This window comes from Leuciscus leuciscus, assembly GCF_965113295.1.
Source record: "Leuciscus leuciscus genome assembly, chromosome: 5".
Lineage (NCBI taxonomy): Eukaryota > Metazoa > Chordata > Actinopteri > Cypriniformes > Leuciscidae > Leuciscus > Leuciscus leuciscus.
The window spans coordinates 20,691,231-20,712,301 of record NC_138729.1 but is presented as its reverse complement, the minus strand read 5'-3'; the positions used below and the strand labels follow the sequence as shown (position 1 = coordinate 20,712,301).

At 38.8% G+C, this 21,071-nt stretch overlaps 1 protein-coding gene across 1 annotated transcript in view; it reads right to left on the bottom strand.

The window, feature by feature from the left end:
• Positions 1-21,071, bottom strand: part of arb2a (ARB2 cotranscriptional regulator A) — a 181,395-nt gene that overhangs the window by 139,890 nt on the left and 20,434 nt on the right. Inside the window, exons 5-6 of the mRNA XM_082170038.1 lie at positions 14,686-14,751; positions 13,348-13,539 (exon numbers count right to left, since the gene is read on the bottom strand). Coding sequence (XP_082026164.1) covers positions 13,348-13,539; positions 14,686-14,751 — 258 coding nt within the window. The remainder of the gene's footprint in view (positions 1-13,347; positions 13,540-14,685; positions 14,752-21,071) is intronic.

Here is a 21,071-nt window from a genome sequence, read left to right as displayed (position 1 = left end):
CACAGATATTCCCTGGGCGGAGTGAGAACTTGTGTGTGTGTATACAGTTGACAGGAGGTGGCTTTGGGCCTTGCACTGGAGGAAATGTGTCTAAAAGACACACACACACACACTTGAACTGAGCACTTTTACTCCCCTGGGGGTCCGCTTATCCGCAACAGAGTATCTAAAGTGTATGTGCACTGACACTTGGCCTCACGTTAGTCTAAATCTAGTTACAGAGCTATACTGCAAAGGGAAAGATGTCTCTTAAAGATTTTTTCATTAATAATTTAATACTTTGAAATCTTATATGCATGGTGTTGGGTGTGTTTTTATATACATTGTGTGTGTGTGTGTGTGTGTGTGTGTGTGTGTGTGTGTGTGTGTGTGTGTGTGTGTGTGTGTGTGTGTGTGTGTGTGTGTGTGTGTGTGTGTGTGTGTGTGTGTGTGTGTGTGTGTGTGTGTGTGTGTGTGTGTGTGTGTGTGTGTGTGTGTGTGTGTGTGTGTGTGTGTGTGTGTGTGTGTGTGTGTGTGAGAGAGAATAGTCAGTGGACCATCTGAACGACAACCAGTTTTTAGAAATACCTTTTTAATTAGCTTGGTTTGGGTTCATGTCCACAAAACACCGATCTGAATCATTTCTTTGCAATATATGGATGCTAAGGTACAGTTGTTCAGTTGAGTAAATAACAGATATTCAACAAATAAATAGCCTAAACAACCATAACTACGGTGGACGAGAGCTCAACATGCTGCGAGAGAGCTCAACATGCTGCAACTGAAAACACATGCACATAGAAAAAAAAAAAACACCAGCAAATTAAGAAAACATCGTCATTAGTTTGACAACACATGCTGCAAATACTCAAAAAAATACAGAAACGCGCTACAAATACTCAAAACGCAACCAAATACAGAAACACGCCTTACATAGCACAGATCACAACGGAAAAGTTGGACCCCAACAGGTGATGAACCTAGTTGGGACATGCTTATTGTTCAATGTCTACTCGTCAGTGGTGTTGTCGATGACCTGGCTGAAAGGTATGTTGTTTTTTATTTTAATATCCCAAAATTTAAAATTACTGTATGCAAATAAGATTACAATTTTAAAAATCTAAGTATAACTAGTTAAAACCTAAAAAAAACTGGATTGTTTTTGTTAGACTATTAGCATGCTCATTTCATCCATTTTAAAACACTTAGGCTTAACATATTAAAGTTAATAATACAGATATATGTTGCTATCGTTGAAGTGAACTTGAAAATTTGCAAATAGTCCAGGAATTGATGATCGGATTTATCTTCGTTTTGCGGAGACACAATTATGTGGCCAAGTGTAAATGGAACACTTTTAACAAATCCGATAGCTATCAAATCAGTAAAAAACACATGAAGTGACCAAGTGTAAACAGGCCCATATACAAAAGCTAAATCAATGCCCAAAAAATCTTCCTAAAAAGCTTTAAAATACGGATTAAATATGAGGAAGCGAGTGGCCACCAATTCACAAGGTACCTCCTTGTCTATCCAATATTCACTGTTGACCTTGTGTTGGCATAAGAGTGAAGAGAAAGTATGAACAGCTGCTTGAGGAAGTGACACATTGAGACCAGCCATGTGTCTGTCCACAGTAATCTCAACTCTTTAACCCTAGGGAGTGCCAGGAAGACACCGCTAAGAGAACTGTCCAGAAGTGCCAGTGACTGTCAAGTGAACGAGACTCGCCCTGTTCGAGTGGGACTTCCCCGAGTCAGTCAATGTTGACACCTCAAAGCTCGGGGACTCCTTCGAAAGTCAATTAGACACTTTCAGGCAGGTTTAATACCCTTTTCTTTGACTGTCCATAGCCAGGCAAAAAAAAGCCCTTCAAACACACAGACTTCCACCAAGGGACTGATCCTGGCAATGACAGAGTTTGGCTTCTTTATGCTTATGGAGAGGTTGTCAGTGACTCTCAAGGACACTTGGAGTGTGTGTGTGTGTGTGTGTGTGTGTGTGTGTGTGTGTGTGTGTGTGTGTGTGTGTGTGTGTGTGTGTGTGTGTGTGTGTGTGTGTGTGTGTGTGTGTGTGTGTGTGTGTGTGTGTGTGTGTGCGCGCATGTCTCGGAGGGGAAGCAGGTACGCCTGTCGGAGCGTCTGGCTGCTCCCGGTGCACAGGGGCTTGGTGACATCGCCCGAATGCTGATGTCTCCCCCACGCTTTTACCCAACGACGCCACGGCTCCCACTCTGACTTTCAGCCAAGAGAGCGAGTGACAGGTCTGCACACACACATGGGCGCTCTCACGCGCTCAGCCGCACACACACACAGATTTGTTTCAGAATCTTGCCTTTTCCCAGGTTTAAGGAGCTCATTCACAGGTGGTGGTAATAGAGCTGAATATTTCCTGACAAAAGCCTCTCCTTCTCCAAGCGGCTGTCTGACAGGTGTGTGTTAGCAGAAAAGAAGGTCAGTGGTGCAGCCACTAGATTTAACCTTTGGATATATTATTCTCACACTATTTAGCTCCATTTGATGGAGACACAGCTATATATACAATATCAATGACTAGATAAATAACATTTCAAGATAGTTCTTTCGATGTCTGAATAGTTTTATATTTAATATTCTCAGTCAATTATAATAGTAGGTTGACTGAAAAGTCTAAACACAATGGAGCTTGCAACACATTGCTCTGCTCATTTGAGGAGGCTGAGCAGACTGACACAGCAACACTGATTGTTAGAGCAACCTGTCATGTTAGGTCTGTCCTAGTCTCACGTAGCCAGACCTGCAGACTGACGGCAGAAGGTCTGGACTCCATAGCAGCTTTCATTGGCCAAGGACTGCCCAGAGGCCGCTTGACTGACATGTAAAGCAACCAATCACAGTTTGTATTGTCATGCGTCATGTTTAGGGGCGTGAAAACTTAACGCAGATGTCACTACAATAACAGCCCTGTGTGTAAAACTCTAAGGACGCATTTTAAAGTGTCTATGCCGTGAACTTTACATACTTTTGAAAATCCAGCGTTAAAGGTGCTCTAAGCGATGTCACACGTTTTTTAGGCTGAACATTTTTTGTCACATACAGCAAACATCTCCTAACTCTCCGCTAGCTGCCTGTCCCCTAAACACGCTGTAAAAAACGTGGTCTCTGTAGACAGCCTAGGCTCCACAAACGGCAACAAAAACAAACTGGGCCAACCTGGACCACGAAACATAAACAGTGTTCCAGCCAATAACCGACAAGAATTATTTGGGGGTGGGGGTTGGGGGATTAGTGCGCGTGCACATGAAGGGGGGTGTGGGGAGTGGAGGAGAGAGAAGCATGAAGAGGGAAGTTAGCTAAAGGAGAGATGTCCTAGACAACGACCAACATTAGAATTATATTCTCTTGAATTTTGATATGGCGACCCACGACCAAAGAGACGACGTTCCGATGAACAAAGCAAAGAAGAGGGAAAAGGAGAAGCAAAGCCCCGGATTTACATCGGAAAAGCCTGTTTCAGGAAGCACAGAAGGGAGGGGGAGGGGACGGGATGAAGAGGAGGGAGGGTCGAGCTAGCCTCCGTTTTGTTTGACAATACTTCGAACGTCAACAAGAAGTGACGTCACCCAACATCGCTTAGAGAACCTTTAAGTTGATTCTGATAAGCACTCATTGTCACAGTTGTAAACACGACGGCTTTCTTCTTCCATGAGGGGGTTTGACGTCACGGCATCTTTGTTTCCAGGTGGATCATTAAAGAACGTGACACACACGTCTCCTGGAAATCCTGTAGAATTCAACCAATCAGAAAACGATTTCAAAAATACTGACGTGTTTCCAGTTAAGTGTGCCATTTGTATCAGACGTTCAGCCAGCGGTCCGTGACGTCTGAGGGTGAGACTACTTCTGTCCCAGCCAATGGGTTGAGTTTGGGGGCGGGGCTATCAAACCGTCAAAAGAGTAATGTTTATCAATGTAGTAATGTAGACTTCAGAAACTTGGGAATGGTTAACCTATAGATAAAGTCAACAAGGAGGCCAATGGAAAAATCACTATGTTAATCCATCACTATATGAATCCATTTCTATGGGAAAAATTAATTATATGGAGAAAATCTAATATACACTACAACTCAAAGGTTTGCTTACCCAGGCTGCATTTATTTGATAAAAGGCTGTGATTTAAAATAAGTTTTATATTTTAAAATTGTAAAACAATTTACTCCTGTTTCAGCATAATCACTCCAGTCTTCAGTGTCACATGATCCTTCAGACATTTATCTAATATACTTATTTGCTCAAAGGAACATTTCTTATTATTATCAAAACATTTGTGCTGCTTAATATATTTGTGGAAACCATGATATTTCTTTTTCAGGAATATTTGATGAATAGAAAGTTAATAAAACACCATTTTATTTGTAATCAAACGTATCTTTTTAAACTTTTGTCACTTTTAATCAATTTAATACACCCTCGCTAAATAAAAGTATTAACTAAATAATAATAATAATATAAACATATATAGTGCTTTTCTTTCTAAAATGTCACATCTGTTGGATTTTTCTTCCACCATTGTAATTCACACCCCAAGTATATGATTTATGTCCTACTGTACCTAGAATTGTCCTTAAAATGGGATAGAATAAGTATTTCTAACAAAACAAATCACAAAAGTGATTACCATTAACCATAAGCAGTTATAATACAAACAAGATCTTTGTTTATATCTCTATGCAAAAGGTCTTCAAATCATTCATACTGTCGATTTAAGCTTTTTGGATCGGAGCAGCTGTTGAAAACGCCGATATCTTCTGAACCATTCGGTCTAAAGAGCCGTGCACATAAAAGAGTGGCGGCTATTCAAAACACTTGGAACGGGGCCATGCGGTCCATCTTCATTATCATGCACTAGCCTTATGGAAGTGAAGGTCTCTGGACATCTGAATGTTAGCCAAAGGTCCTTGAGAACAGCCATCCCTCTCCCATATTTATTTTCATCTTCCAGTAATGTGAGGTGGGGAAAAAAAAAAAACATACATATATTTGTTCTTCTCTTTCATTGAACCACAGAATATGGCCAAGACCCAGTTAACCCCTATTTGCGCCAACGGTTCCTCCCCATCGATCAAGCTCTCGCAAAACGAGCCAATTTGCCCGGAGAGCAACTCTGGCATGTTTCTTTTTTTTTCCCCTTTCTTTTTTTTTTTTTTGAAGCTAGGCTGAACTTTGACCTCCTGAGCAGTCCTCCACGGATAGCCGCATGGCTTCATTTCTGTTTCCTCCATGAACTCAATTTCCTCCGAAAACTTTGGCAAGTCGGTTACCCTGACCTCGACAAAGTGCAGTGGAGAGGACGGCATGAAAAATTTTACAGATCCAGGAAAACCGAAGAGCCCTTAAGACTGCCAAGAACACAAGGAGAAATTCTAATCAATAACTTCGTACGGGCAGCTTTCGCTCTGGTCGGATTCCTGCTCGAGTATGTTTTTAAAGATTGATATACCGGACAGTAAAAGGGACTCTATTAAAAGAACAGGGTTATATTTTATACCGCTATCTTTTTCTCTTCCCTTATGTCACACTCACACAAATACTACATTCAGCCTCAGAAAGTCGTCCCAGGGAGAGAGTGAGCGAAGACCTACCTCATATACTGCCACAGGCGTTGTATGAGAGAATCTAAACAAGGCCATCCCATTGGGACACTCACACACTGCCCGCAGCGCAGAACGACCTACTACACACACCTCGCCGGCTGCCTCTGCCACCGTATCATTAGTTCATTTAGCAGCAGAATCAAATCATCAACACTCTGCTAATGAGTGAACGATCGCCAATAATGTTTCATAATGGATTCTTGCTTTAGTCTATTTAAGGGTTTTTCCCCCGTACAATACATAAATAAAGTATAGCAATACAATGGTGTCAGATAGTACCATTATGTGACTTTGGCATATGGGTCAATGACTGGTCTGGATCTTTAATACAACAAATATACAATGACTTGAACACACCTCTTCCCTCTCTCAAAAATGTGAACTTTTAATACAACTCATGCTTTAAAAAAAGACTTTTTACCTTTAAAGATTTATATATAGTAGATATAACATTCAATAGTAATGCATTATATATATATGTGTGTGTGTGTGTGTGTGTGTGTGTGTGTGTGTGTGTGTGTGTGTGTGTGTGTGTATATATATATATATATATATATGTGTGTGTGTGTGTGTGTGTGTGTGTGTGTGTGTGTGTGTGTGTGTGTGTGTCTAAATGTATGTCAGTATGTATGTACAGTATGTATGCATGTATGTATGTATGTATGTATATGAAGAGTTCAGATGCAAAATCCTCTAAGTGCCATCTGAAAATTTCTTCTAGAATGATCATTTTTATCAAGCTTGTATATTTAGGTTAAGTAATTTCACTTAAATGGCAATGAAAATGACCTATTAATTGTCATTTAAGTGAAATTACTGAACTAAAATATATGAGCTTGATAAAAATGATCATTCTAGAAGAAAATTTCAGATGGCACTTAGAGGATTTTGCATCTGAACTCTTCATATATATATATTATTTATTTTTATTTTTATATTTTTTATATTTAATCCCTAATAGAAATAGATCTAGTACATGCAATACAAACCCACGCAACACCACGCATATAAGATTTCATCTTAATTGTAAATATTTAATATAATGTCCATTTAAAAGTATTTACTCCATGGTACTACAGAACACTGTGGTCCCTGTGAAAAAAAAATAAAAAAAAAATGTAATCATTACATAGCACTTTATTAGTACCCCCACCCCCTTTCTATGACATCATCCCACCACAAGTGATGGCCCATAAATCTTTGCGCAATGATGTGAGTAGCTTGTCTGATAGTCTAGACAGCATCAGAACAATCTCTGGTGGGATACGATGAGCAAGTGACATTTGAATATGTTTATGTATGTGTGTGTAATGAAAAACATCTTGCTCTTAGGTAAGATGTGTCTATGTGAAAATAAGATGACAGATACATATACGGATGAGCAACTGATACCTATTCTGACTGTCAGATGAAGGTACAGAGGTGGAGATAGTCAGACAAAATTAGGCGGCAATCAATAAATGCTGAGGGTGCTCTCAATGCCCACGTCTGCATAGAGGAACGCTAACTCATAAACCCAGCCTCGTTTGCAACACACCTCACCATCAGGACAAGTAAATGCCAAATAAATCTTTTAACATCTAACGACATGGTAAATCGTTCGTCGGAGAGCGAGAGAGTGGTGGAAATCGTAAAACAGGAAGCAGAAGAAACTACAGCCAGTTTGCTGATGAGACTCTGCACGATAAAGACCGGGGAAAAGGGCCACAAAAATAATGTTTTCTCCTCTTTCTGATCAATTTTTAATTTAGCCCAGCCTGCCTGCACTCTTCCCAGGCCGGGGTGTGGTAATTATTGCATTTTATTGACAGCGGCGAATCCCGCAGGGGGCTATTTAAAAGAGTTTTAACCCTGGAGCAAGTCGCTCCCTCACATGGCCCTTTGAAGGTGTCAAGTTCATTGATTTTAACTGCAGGAAATGCTGAACCTTCCAGCAAGACGGAGAACACATTACCCCAGTGCTGGGCCGCGGTTACCCTCGGTCTCCCGATGCACGGCTCTATATCTAGTTAACGTAACAGTGGGGCACCAGTCCCCCCCCCCGTATACAGGAAGCGCAGCATCTCTGATGCTAAAGGCTAGCCCTTAGCAAGCGAGTTATGGATCGACTGATAATCATAAATGGAGAAGTAGAAAAAAAACAAAGGTCCCCAGTCAGTAAGAAGAGAAGGGGGGGAAAAGAAGCAGGAAACTTAAGGGATTTAAGGCAGAGGACAGAGATGGCACACAGTATCACACCGCATCTGCAAATGACGGAGGGAGAGAGGGAGAGATAGTGAGCCGATTTTGAAAAAGACATCAATCTGGTGAAAAAAAGAGCAACATGACAGAAATTAAACAAGATTCCAGTGTTTGAGTTTGCCCGCTTCCCGGCCCCCTTTCAGCCTCCCATTGAAATTCTGGGCAGATACAAACCCCTAGGCTTTTGACACACTTTTGAAAACACCACACCCCCTCTTTCTTTCTAGCAAGTCTCCAGAGTCGCTTCTAACTGACTAACAAGAACAGGGAGGGGGGGGTGGTGGGGGGGATACGGATCTTATTTTTTATTAAAGACTTTATTCTTAATGAAATGCAGTTGCCCTTTTTTATTCCTTTTTCTGACGTTTTCTTTTTTTTAAGCAGGGAACCGACTGTCGTCAGCGATGAGAGATTTGGGATATAAGAGAAAAGAGCTATATGGGGGTCGATTTGGGTCAGGGAGGAAAGGGGGTAGAGTTTACAGAAGGGGTGCAGGTCAAACAAACAGCGAAAAAACAAACACGCAGGCCAGAGATTGAAGCAGAGAAAACACGGATAGGGAAAGAACAGGTGAAAGAAAAATACATTGGGAAATAATAGAGTTGTGAGAAGAGGATGAGAGGGGCAATGTTCAGAATAACATAACACTCATACTAAATCCTTTTTCTTTTTTTTTTTTTTACTGCACAAATTATGCACATTTTCTTTATGCACGGATGACCTACTACATTTGATAAAATGAGCAGAAGGAATACTGTATCCCATATTGCAATGCACTCCAACTTCCAAGTCCACCAATTTGAACCTGTTAACAGCTCTCTGGAAGTTTGGATCAGTCAAAATAAATGAACTTTTATTCAGCAAGGATTAATTAAAATTAATCAGAAGAGACAGTAAAGACTCTGTATAATGTTGTTCATTTGCACTTTCTATTAATCAAATAATCCTGAAAAAAAGTTTCCACAAAAACATTAACCAGCACAACTGTTTTAACAATGATTATCATATTTTTATTTTATTTATTTTTAACAGCAAATCAGCATATTAGAACGACTTCTGAAGGATCATGTGACACTGAAGACTGCATTGACTGCTGAGTAATGACTGCTGATAATTCAGCTTTGCCATCAGAGGAATAAATTACCTTTTAAAATATTTTAAAATAGAATAGAAAACATTTTTACTGTATTTTTTTAGCAAATAAATGTAGCCTTGGTGAGCATAAGAGACTTCTCTCTCTCTCAAAAAAAATCAATTTATTCCCATATAGTGAAATAATTTAACCTTGATCATGTACTTAAATGTATTTATTTATTTATTTATTTATTTATTTATTTATTTATTTTTACTTATTTGCTAAATAGTAACTTGATACAAAAATAAAATACATACAGTCAGCTGGTCATTTTCACAGAATAAACCTAGATGGGGTTCTTGAACCGAAGCTTAAATATTGTGCATTGATTTACATAAAAAAAAAAAAGTTTTTTGACAATATATGCAGTATGCAAGAATTACTTTCAGAACACAGACAGAAAAAGAGAAGAGATGGGGGGGGAAAAAAATCCTGCAACTGTATATTACAGATAACTAAAATAAGATTGGATGAGATAACAGGGATGAGGAAAACTGAATAAAGTATGGAACGAGTGAGTGAACATACTAGGAGGGAGGGAGGGAGGGAGAGGTGTAGGAAGAGTTGCAGTATATTTATTGCCTCTGTCAAGAGCTCGTTTTCACCCATGCTTCCTGAGAGCCACTAGAGGGAAAAAGATCGCAAGCTTCCAGCATCAGAGAGGCCGAGAGAGAAAAATCCTCTCACCTTTCCAGTCACGTCCTCACGTTAGCCTCGGCTACATTTTGGCTGGGTCAATGTCAGAGTAACTGCAGGCTTAAACAAGATGCTCTGAGTGAGCAATCAATCCGGCTCTGTCAGAGAGAGGCTGGCCGAGACGAGATCAGAGGGGGGTCGGTCATAAGAGGTTAAATCAGCTATATGAAAATAGTGCCGCACAAAATACATATGTCATGTAATCGTACTTGCATAAACAGTGAGCTAGTTCAGGCCAATGGTTCTAAACAGGCTTTGTAATCCCAATCACCTTTTTTAGGGCTCACATCTCACCCAAACCTTTACGGTACTCAATTTTTGACCCTGCGAAACAAATTAATTCCATATCCCGCAGTCTCTCGTTCCTCCAGCTTTTTTTCTTGCTCTCTTCCGCTGAAACTCTCCAGCTTTTGACAGGTCACAAGGTAATGATTCTGCTACCATGATGCAACAGGCAGAGCTGTCGGCTGTCAGGAGTTAAACTCATGAAGGAATAAGCTGTCATTAAGCAAGCTTGCTTTCTTTCTCAAACACACACACACACACACACACACACACACACACACACACACACACACACACACACACACACACACACACACACACACACACACACACACACACACACACACACACACAAGTTCTTACGTGTTCACTCTCTCGGTAGCCCAGCTGTCAGACTCCGGCCCTGTTTCCCAGCGCTGCCACTGCGGCCTTCTGTGGACGCCCATAGTCTGTCACACGCGCGCAGATGTGCATAATGCACAGTCTTTCCCTTACATACTAGCACATAGTCAGTGGTGTGTGACGAGCTAAACTCCTACACACATGATGCAGCAGCTGGATCAGCAGTTACTGCGTTTATATGAGGTCTTAAACATATTTAAATTAGTAGACGTGTACATTTTGTCTCTTTTTCCAAATAATATGAAATATAACATTGCAAAAAATATATAATAATTTATATATATATATATATATATATATATATATATATAGTTTGTTCTGTCATTTATTTAAATTTAGAACAATTACTTAATAAAAAAAAATGCATTGTTTAAAAGTTTGGGGTCATTATATCACAAAATACATATATGAATGCATTTTAAAAATGTAATTTGTTCCTGTGATGGCAAAGCTGTATTTTCAGCAGTCATTACTTTAGTCATCAGTGTCACATGATCCTTCAGAAATCATTCTGGTTTGCTGCTTGAGAAACATTTCTTATCATCATCAATGTTGAAAACAGTTGTGCTGCTGGCTATTTATGTGGAGACAGTGATACATATTTTTAAGATTCTTTGATGAATAGAAAGTTCAAAAGAAAAGCATTTATTTTCTTTATATAAGTATGAACACTTTTGATCAATGTAATGCATCCTTACTAAAAAAATAAAAATCTTAAAAAAGAAATCTTACTAGCTTTCTATTGAAGCAAACAGGTAGTAGCCTTGTCCTCAGTGGACTGTCTGTGTTTTCTCTCTCTTTTTATTTGATTTCCAAAATGATTGATTATATCTGGTCTGTCTTCAAAAACCGCTGCAGAACTCATTTGACCCGGCTGAGTCATCTTTCTCTGAGAACTTCTGCGTTTTCTCCGGAAATGTGCTAATGAAGACAATGGTCTACTACAGCCCACATCAAATGTACCGTATGAGCAACTCAGAATCAACCTGCTTTATTTTACAATCTTATTTCTACATTCAAATCTTTAATTAAGCTTCACAGGACAGATCAGGGAGCAATGAAATCTGTCTGTGAGCACGTTACCAATTCCCATCAGAATAGCACATCTCACAGGCTAAAAGAACAGACTGATCTCGGATCAGAGCGTATTCGCCACATGGCCTCAGGTGGCCTTGTTTATCACAGAGGAAATCACAAACACGAGCCGTCACATGAAGAATCAGACAGCGCATCCGTACCCCTTCAGCAATACAAATATTGCAAAGTGACAGCCGCATTCCCTCTGTCGTACTGACACACACGCGACAAACTCTGGAATCTCTCTTCCTGTAAATGCTATTATGATGATGTCACAGCAAAGCAGGGGTCATTATTTATTAAGATAAATGGTCGGCACAGGACGGCGTGCATTCTTTCCGTCTAACCCGCCGCGGTACGCCCCCAGAACGCACCTCTTCACAAATGCAATAAGCCACCTTACTGTCTCCCGCACACACAAACTCACCGTCCCTGTCCGTCTTTTCCTGGCGCTGTGCGAAAAAGTGACTTTGCCTGCAGACATCAGTGTGAGAGTGAGAGAGAGTGTGTGTGTTTTATGACATTTAGATGGAAGAGCGAGGGAGATCTCCCTTAAGTCAATTTGAACGCACGGGCCGATGAAATTACACAGGTAGCGGCGGGCGGCGTGACAAACGACTAGCCGCGATGGACGGAAATAACTCCACTCGGGGATACGTCCTCCAACAGAGAAAAGAAATGAAAATCTAAATTACAGTTTACAGTACACACGTAACAGCAAAACAGCTCATTTTGCTGGGTAAATAAATATCTATGGATCGGAGAGAGTAAAGAGTGATACAGAGGAGAAAATAGAGATGGATACAGCAGTCGCTCAGACTACACGCATGTGATAACACTTTCATTGATATTAAACAATCTACTGGTTCAGTCAGGCCAGTAGTTCACATATTTACTCACCCTGCTAATACAATCAAACGCCAAACCACAGATAAAAAAAGAAAAAAAAAGCATTAAAAATAAATCAATATTAATAATTAAACTCATCATGCTTTAAATTTGAGATTAAAAATGTACTACAACAAATATACACTACAGGTTAAAAGTTTGAAATAATTAAGAATAATTAAGAAGTCTCATGTCTTATGCTCACTAAGGCTGTATTTATTTGACCAAGAATACAGTAAAAACATTAATGGCTACGCTTTATTTTAAGGTGACGTAGTTACAATGTACTTACTCAAATAAGTACAGAGTAATATTAATGAACTACTTGCACTTACTATAGAGTTACGGTTAGGGTTTGGCTTAGGGTTAGTTACTAGTAATTATGCATAATTTACTGTTATTTCTGTGGTAAGTACAAGTAGTAACGTGTAACTACGTCACCTTAAAATAAAGTGATGTTGCAGCCATATAGCGAATAAATAACTATATTCCTTTTAATATATTTTAAAATGTAATGTATTCCTGTGATAAAGCTGAATTTTCAGCATCATTACAGAAATCATTTTAATATGCTGATTTACTGTTCAATTTTTTATGTTAAAATAGTTTTTATTGTTTCATATTTTTACAAAAAAACAGATTTTTAAGGAATCTTTGTAAATAGATTAATAGAAAAGCAATTAGTTTGATAGAAATATATTTATAGAAATCCTTTGTAACATTATAAAATGTCTTAACTGCCAATTTGTTTTTTTAATAAAAAAAATAAATGCAGAATTAGTGTGCATAAAATACTTATTTCTTAAATTATTCGAATGGTAGTCTATAAGATCTATAAATTCATAATTGATAAAACACACTAATTGAAATTGTAATAAAGTGTATTAAATACGCCCAAGGCCCAATATCCAAAAAAACATTTTAGCACAAACAACTAATGTTTACATAGTTATTTTGCTAAACAACAAAAAAGAAAAAAAGAAACATAATGAAGACAAACTAAAACCCACCTCTTTGGCACGGTTAATGAAGGGTATCTGCGTCCCACTGTTGAGGTCTTCATTAATGATGAGGCGTCGAGCCCACTGGCCTGCCCTTACCACTCCACTGCCCTGGATGAGAACCATGATCTTCTCCGGGTTAGTGAGGGCATCCTCGCTCACGTAAATAAAGCTTTTCGGTTCATCCTCAGTCGCATCGACCTGAAGGAATATTAATATTATAATCAGTACCAAACAGAGACACCGGTCGCCAATTATAGCAGGGTACAAGATCACGGCCAATGAAATCTGCGGTTTGGAAATGGTCTCTGTTGTATTATTGAACATACTTAGGGCACTTTGAAACTACAGTTCACACTGCATTCCAAAATGCTGGAGCAAATAACGTGGTCTATTGCTTGTGCATAAGTACACAAAGAAAGCATGTTTCCATTACATTCAGTCAAACTTGCCAAACTCTGTGAACCTCGATTTGATTGTAAAAGGTGTTTTTGTGTTGTCTGCCCCCTGATGTGTCAACAACTGTATTTACTCTTATTAAAGTGGGGCAGGACACTCAGAAACAGCGGAGTGAGTCAGAGCCTGGAATCATTTCTAATGAACAGCGCTCAATGCTGAGCTACACTGCCAAGCCGCTGAGAAGTCAACACTGTCTGTCTGCGTCTGATGGCTTCATTACACTGCAACAAATCCGTCTTGACTTCTACATGCGTATGCTTCCTGTGTGGTGATCAGTTATGTGGCAAGCTCATAAAATCACACAATAGAAAATAACACAATGCATTTTGTGTGTAGTCTTCTTTAAAACTAACTTTGACAAATGGATTGAGCACTAAATGCAGTTGGTCACAGGTAGCTGTGCCCATGAAACTCTCTGAAAGACAATACAGACTCCAAGAACATCATTTGGTAAATACTCTCCACAAATAAAACAGCTCATAAAAGTCTGTGCCAGCATTGTTCAGGTGATTTATGGAGAGAAATTTACAGTGCTTTTAAAAGGACATAAATTCTATTTCTACCAAGTGCAAACACCCGCTATCAAAAATGATGGGTAGTTTAATGATACGCCTCTTAAAAAAGCGCACTAGAAATCATAACATTATTGCTCATATGAATGCAGTGACCACACCTTAGGAATCTCCTTGAGCGTACACAATGTTACCATCAGAACAAATGCAATTTTCTCCCGGAGAGTTGAGAAGTGTTGAAGATTATCATTTTAAAACTTACGTTTTCACACAATTTAGACCACTGTATTCTTAAAGCACAATTGCATCAGCTTTCACAATAACTCTGTTTAGATTCCAACAGTTTTTTAAGGAAGAAAAAAAAGACATTACTTACAGGAAGGATCTCCTTCTTCAGGTTGCAGTCATTCTCCAAGAGTTCATAAACATACTTTGTAATGATCTACAGGAGACAAGATACATCTTTATAAGTCTTTCAAATCAATTTTAAAATGTTCCAGTTAGCTTAGAACAAGACTGACTAAAATATAACTTTGGTTGGAACATTTAAAAAAAGCACTGAAGAGAGTTATTAAAGCATAGTAGATGGACCCTTTTCACAATATTAGATAGACCATTGTATTAGAAACGGCAGCATTAAATTGTTTTCTGTAATTTAATGCCAAGGTAAGTATAGTGATTTAAACAGTCTGTGAAAAAGGTCCATTGTGTGATTTGATTTACTTATTTGGTATAATCAAACAATTGCACTTTGTAAAACACTAATGCAACTCAAACTGAGCCTATACAGGCCTAAAAAAAACACAGTATTTACATTTATGACAATGAGAATCAATCACACTTCTTTGCATATATGCAAAGTACAAGCAGTTGCTATAGACAGCCTCAGTGAATGAGATAATTGGAACTGTCTGGATTTCACTTGTTCAGCACAGAGAGCAGAGTGTACGGGTTCTGTCAGCCTAAAGCGGGGCAAATCTAGAGTACAAACAGCGTGTTGATGTAAGGTATGTTTATCCCTGCAGCTAAATTGCTAAAGAACGTGTACACAGTGCAATTTCAACTCCGGGCCAAAAGTTTCATGGTTCAGTGACATCAACAACTTTCAGTGTTTCTTTCTTGTTTTGCTTTTGCTCACGATCTGCAACAGCTGAAACTACAGCGTTTTAAGACGTGGATGGCAAATGCGGCAATTAAGACGAGATGTTTTATGGTGGTTGTGATTTGGCAACGGTCAGCAAAAAAAGCCCCAGTGTGACGGGGCTTATTTTCCAGGGCGCGCTGATCCTGTTATGCCAACTCCGTGAGCACTTTATGGCCCACCCGGGTGGAGGCACTAACAGATGCCCCACTGGAATGAGGCGTGAAGGTGGTGGAGATGTATCCGTGTCTGACGGCTGAGATTGTCAGCTGTGCTGGTGTCAATAAATGTGTGAGGTCTTGATCTGCAGTCAAACTGAGCTGCAGGGAGAAGTCAGTGTGATATGCATAGTCTAGACCAGCGGTCCTCAACTGAGGCCCCCCCAAAAAAAAAAAATCACTGACAGATCTGTTCTGATAGAGCTGAGGGCAACAGCGAAACAAACAATGGCAAATAGGGGTGTGCCATATCATACCGTCCACAATAATACCGGTATACATTTTTACATGATAAAAAAGTGTCATATCGCGATATCACTGAAATAGCGACGCAATGACGTATGGCGCATTACGTTCCCTAGCACGCACAATAACAACACCTGTCTGAGCGTGAGAGCAGCAAGTCAGCCTCCAATGACGATTTAGTACCTAAAAAGGAGCTACTTCAATAGTATTTTAATAATTCCCGCAGGTCTACCACTTATAATGCGGGAAATTCCCCGCAAACATTGATTTTACCAACCGCGTGAGTGTTCAGCGGTGCCGAGTCTTCTCTCTCTCGCTCTCAAAATGGGTTGCACAAGTCAAGCGTCAATACCACACTCTTGTGTTTAGCAGTCAGGACATGACGGAAATGTCTTTTGTCACTTGCATCGTAACTAAAGTTTATCATTTTCACTTCTTTTTAAGTCTTATCAGTTTAAACATTTGCGATTTTAAACTATTCAGTACTTTCGCGCGCTCTCTGAGAGATGTTTACTCTGCGTGCATACATACAGTAAAGCCGTCTCACAAACAGCTCGCGAGTAACAAAAGTTATTTTTCGCGGATTATATCGCTTTAACGGGGGAAAAAACACGCAAAATTGTGTAAAAATTCCGGTCATGGCCAGTATATTCGTAAACAGTCGGTTATGTCTGAAATAGCCATAAAACGCGCGTGACAGTGTGACAGACCGTATAACAGTAATGGATCCGGGCACTAGCTCTAAAAGTGACAGCAGCCATGTGTCTGTCATTAATGTTGTCATCAAAACAACAAAAGATAGCTTTCATTGTAAGGAATCAGAATTAATAGCCTATGTATTTAATTTAGTCAGGACTCAAGACTAGTGTTATTTTACATTTGATTACCTTATTCAGTTTCTGTAGTATTTCTGAATAGTGTTAGACCTACCCAAAAACTTTTCTCTTTATTTGTATCTTTATTATTTTGTTTATATTTTTTGCTACTTTTTTCAATTTAATTCAAAGATTGAAATTAAGCTTTCTTGTGTTGTGTAAACTCTTAAAAACAAAATTACCCAATTGTAAAAACACAATGAGTGAGCAAACATTTAGGTGAGATAAATGTAATAAAATGTAATAATGTAATATATCGTCATAAATATCATTATCGCAAATATTCTTGAAATATCGTGATATAATTTTGAGGCTATATCGCCCACCCCTAATGGCAAATATAAAAAAAATAAAGTGCGACTAGTCATATCATTGTGCATAGTAATGATAGTCTTATAAGGAGGAGAAAACCATCCTCATATCTTTTGTCAAAGTTTGTGCTTCAACCTGCAGAAAGAAACTAGTAAAATGATGGCAACATGGACATATGATGCACATGATCTTAAAAACCATGATCAAAATTAGGCAAGGAAAAAAGAAAATACAACTCAGAATAGATTAAATATAAGATCACTTAGAATTACAATAATAGACTGATGGATATTTTGGTCAGGCTTTTTAACTGTGTGTTATTTGGACATTTTGAGATTATCGCATTGGCAAGTTTTCTTGCAGTTCCAAAATATACTAAAAATGTTGATAGGTCCGGTCGCTCGGTTGTGTAATTTAATCGAATTATATAAATTGTACATATAAAATGCTATTTAATGGTAAACTGACTGCAGATTCGTTCTAAATGTATTATAAATTGTGCTGTGAATTATTAGCTGCCAATAGCATGACACTGAATACATGGAAATTTACAATACAAACAAAACACTCAAACTATAAAGACATGGCAAGTTTGTCAAAAGGAAGCAACAGCATCTAAACACGTCACAACTAATCATCAAATTATAGTTTCGTTCACTTTTGCACAACCAATTTTTGGTAGTGCGTTGGGTCGACAACAGCAAACAAAACAAGCAATACCATTTGAGAACCACTGGTTTAAACTAGATCCAATTGAATACATTAATGGGGTATTAAAAACCCAATCAAACTATGATCTGTGACAGCATATGCAACAAATCAAATGTGCATGTGAATTCATACCCACGATCATGACACAGGACAAAAAAAGCGAAACCTTTAGATAGAGTGATAATGTAATCGTAATGGTTGCATACTCATTTAAAGCCATAAGGCATAGCCTAAGCTATTGCTTATTTGATTACAAACAGCAAAAGTACATTAAGCTCAAATGAGCTAATGCAAAGGGATATTAGTGCTCGTCAGCGGTCAGCGGGCCTAAATGAGATGACGGATATCTCTACAGACCGTGGTGGAGGGGGCGACGCCAGTGACGATAGGAAGACACAGGCAGCTCAACAGTACCTAATTCACTAAATGTCAAGCTCTCTGATGAAGACTAAAATGGTTGTGAAGTGCAATATGCTTGTGTTTAATGACATCAATAAGCCTTGCAGGAAATTTAATTTATACTACATTATTGCTTCAGTGCCTCAGGTGCTTCTCTTTTGATATATGAGAGAAGAGAATGAGGAGGTTTTGAAAGAGTGCGTGGGTTCTGTTTGAGACGGTCTACGGCCGTTCACTCTCACAGATGTTTGAGTGTATGTGTACAAAAAGTTGGTGAGGAGTTTTGTGTGCAACATGTTCCCTCATCATGGACTGTCCATGCTAACATCACAGGATGTTCAAATATGCTCAAAATACCAGAATTATACAGCCTCTCTTTCATATAGAGGTAGCAGAAAGTAGATAATTTGATTTAAGTCTCAACGTTATAGCACCTTTAATATGTAAATGTCTTTAACAATGCATTACAGACAACAAATTGTACTATTATATATTACTACAACAAAAATAATTTATAATATAATATATTAATATAATATAATATAATATAATTAACATAAAAGTTTGGGGTCAGTAAGATTGTGTAGTGTTTTTGGGGGAAAAAAAGTATCATGCTCACCCTGCATTTATTTGATGAAAACTACAGTAATAACAGTAACACTATGAAATGGTTGCAATTTAAAATGGTTTTCTATTTTGATATATCTTAAAATCTAATGTTTTCCTGTGATGGCAAAGCTGAATTTTCAGCATCATTACTCCAGTCTTCAGTGTCCCATGATCCTTCAGAAATCATTCTAATATGCTGAATTGCTGCTTAAGAAACAGGTTTATATGATCACATATTAGACAGTGACATATCCGTTTAACTTGTAGGGGAAACAAAATCCTTTCAATTTATAATGCATAAACAGACATTACTTAAAGCATATTAAATTAAATATCTACATATTACATTTGCTTCAAATGAACAACTAGAGGACAAAAAGACATGTTATGGTAAAATCCATATAAATCAAAATAACTGGACTGTGGGAACCAAAAACAAATCAGGGCTAACACTGACTTCATGGAATCTTAAGGAAATTAATTTTTAGTTGCAGGAAATACAAAATCACTTCTGTCTGGGCGAAAAAGAATGAAAGATTAGCCGAGGTCAAGCACTTGTTAATCACTCTATGAGAAAGATTATAAAGACATCCATCTGAATGGTTGAAAACCTCCAGTACCCTCTTTGTGCTCATTCTCTAAACAACTGTTTGAGTGGAAAGAGCTTGAAAAAGCAGTCTTTTAATTTGTACTAATATCTTTTCACAAAGACATTATTTCTTATAAAAAGGAGACAAGGAAATGTGACTCACGCAGAGTTTGCACAGTTCACATCACTGAGAGCTTGAGCAATCCCCCCCAAACAATCCCTGAGCAGCTCAGGGCTATTTTTTTCTGCCTTCACAAAACAACTTTGAATAGTTCATACATTATTTGTGCAGTATTCAGACAAGATTATTTTCACAGGTTTAACTTCTTGCCCCCAGACTCACAGAGCACCCCGTGAGCAGAATTCATACAAAGCGCATGTTCGGTGGTGGGAACTTTGGGGTTATATAGTTCATTCCTTCATACATCCTTCACAGGTGATGCAATCAAAACTGCTGAACCTCAACATTTCAAACAATCTGCATGTCACTAGCGGTCTCTGAGGGAGTTCCCCCAGGCGTATATACCGAGAAACAGAGAATCAATTCTCACAGTTAATATCCTAAATAATCATATGGAATATTAGTGTTTGCCTTCGCTGCCCTCCTATAGATAAATTGACATGGAAAGGAGAGCACAATCGCCTGTCATTGTAATTGGAGCACAGTGCTGTCGCATAATTAATATTGTCTTATTAGTCTGATAATGAAAACCCTGCAGGTAAGAATGGTAAGTGCTCCTCACCTCCCCCTCTAAACGTGATGAGGGTGGTGATCACAGATCCGCTGGAGAGAAGTGTTGTCTTGTAAAGTGCACACTATAACAGAAGACTCAGAATGAGTTTTTCTTTTCTTTTTTTCTTTCTTTCTTTATTTTTTTTAATTGGAATGAAATTTGGCGGGAGAAGGCTGATGGTGGGTCGGAATCCTCAACTAGAGAATTCCACAGCAGACACTGCACATAAATCAAACACTGGTCATTTACAAAAGTCTTGCCCCTTGGCTTGTCCACAGTGATATGTGAAGGCCAAGTATGGTAACCCATACTCAGAATTTGTCCTCTGTATTTAACCCATCCAAGTTGGTGCACAAGCATTTGAAGCAGAGTAGTGAGTAGTTAACACACACACACACACACACACACACACACACACAGCAAACCGTGACACACCTGGAGCAGTGGGCAGCCATTATGCTATGGAGCCCGGGGAGCGATTTGTTTGAACATATCAAACAAAAGTTATTGAATTAGCTCAACACAACAAATGTTTCAAGTGATACCCCAAATTCAACTGAAAATGCAACTGTTAATGACTTCTGCAGTCTCAAAAATATTCAACCCCTTAATGGCAAGCATCTTTAGTACTTTGTAGAACACCCTTTTGCTGTTATGACCTTCTGCAAACGAGATGTATAACCAGACACCAGCTTCTGGAAGCGTTTCTGAGGAATCTTTCCTCATGAGCAATGGCCTCCAGTTCAGTAATATTCTTGGGTTTGCGTGCTGCAACCACCTTTTATTCCCACCAGAGATTTTCTATTGGGTTCAAGTCAGTTGACAGTGATGGCCTCTGTAGAATCTTCCAGGACTTCTTCTGCAACCAAGCATTGGTGGAATTTGAGGTACATTTGGGATCATTGTCCTGCTGGAAGTTCCAATGATG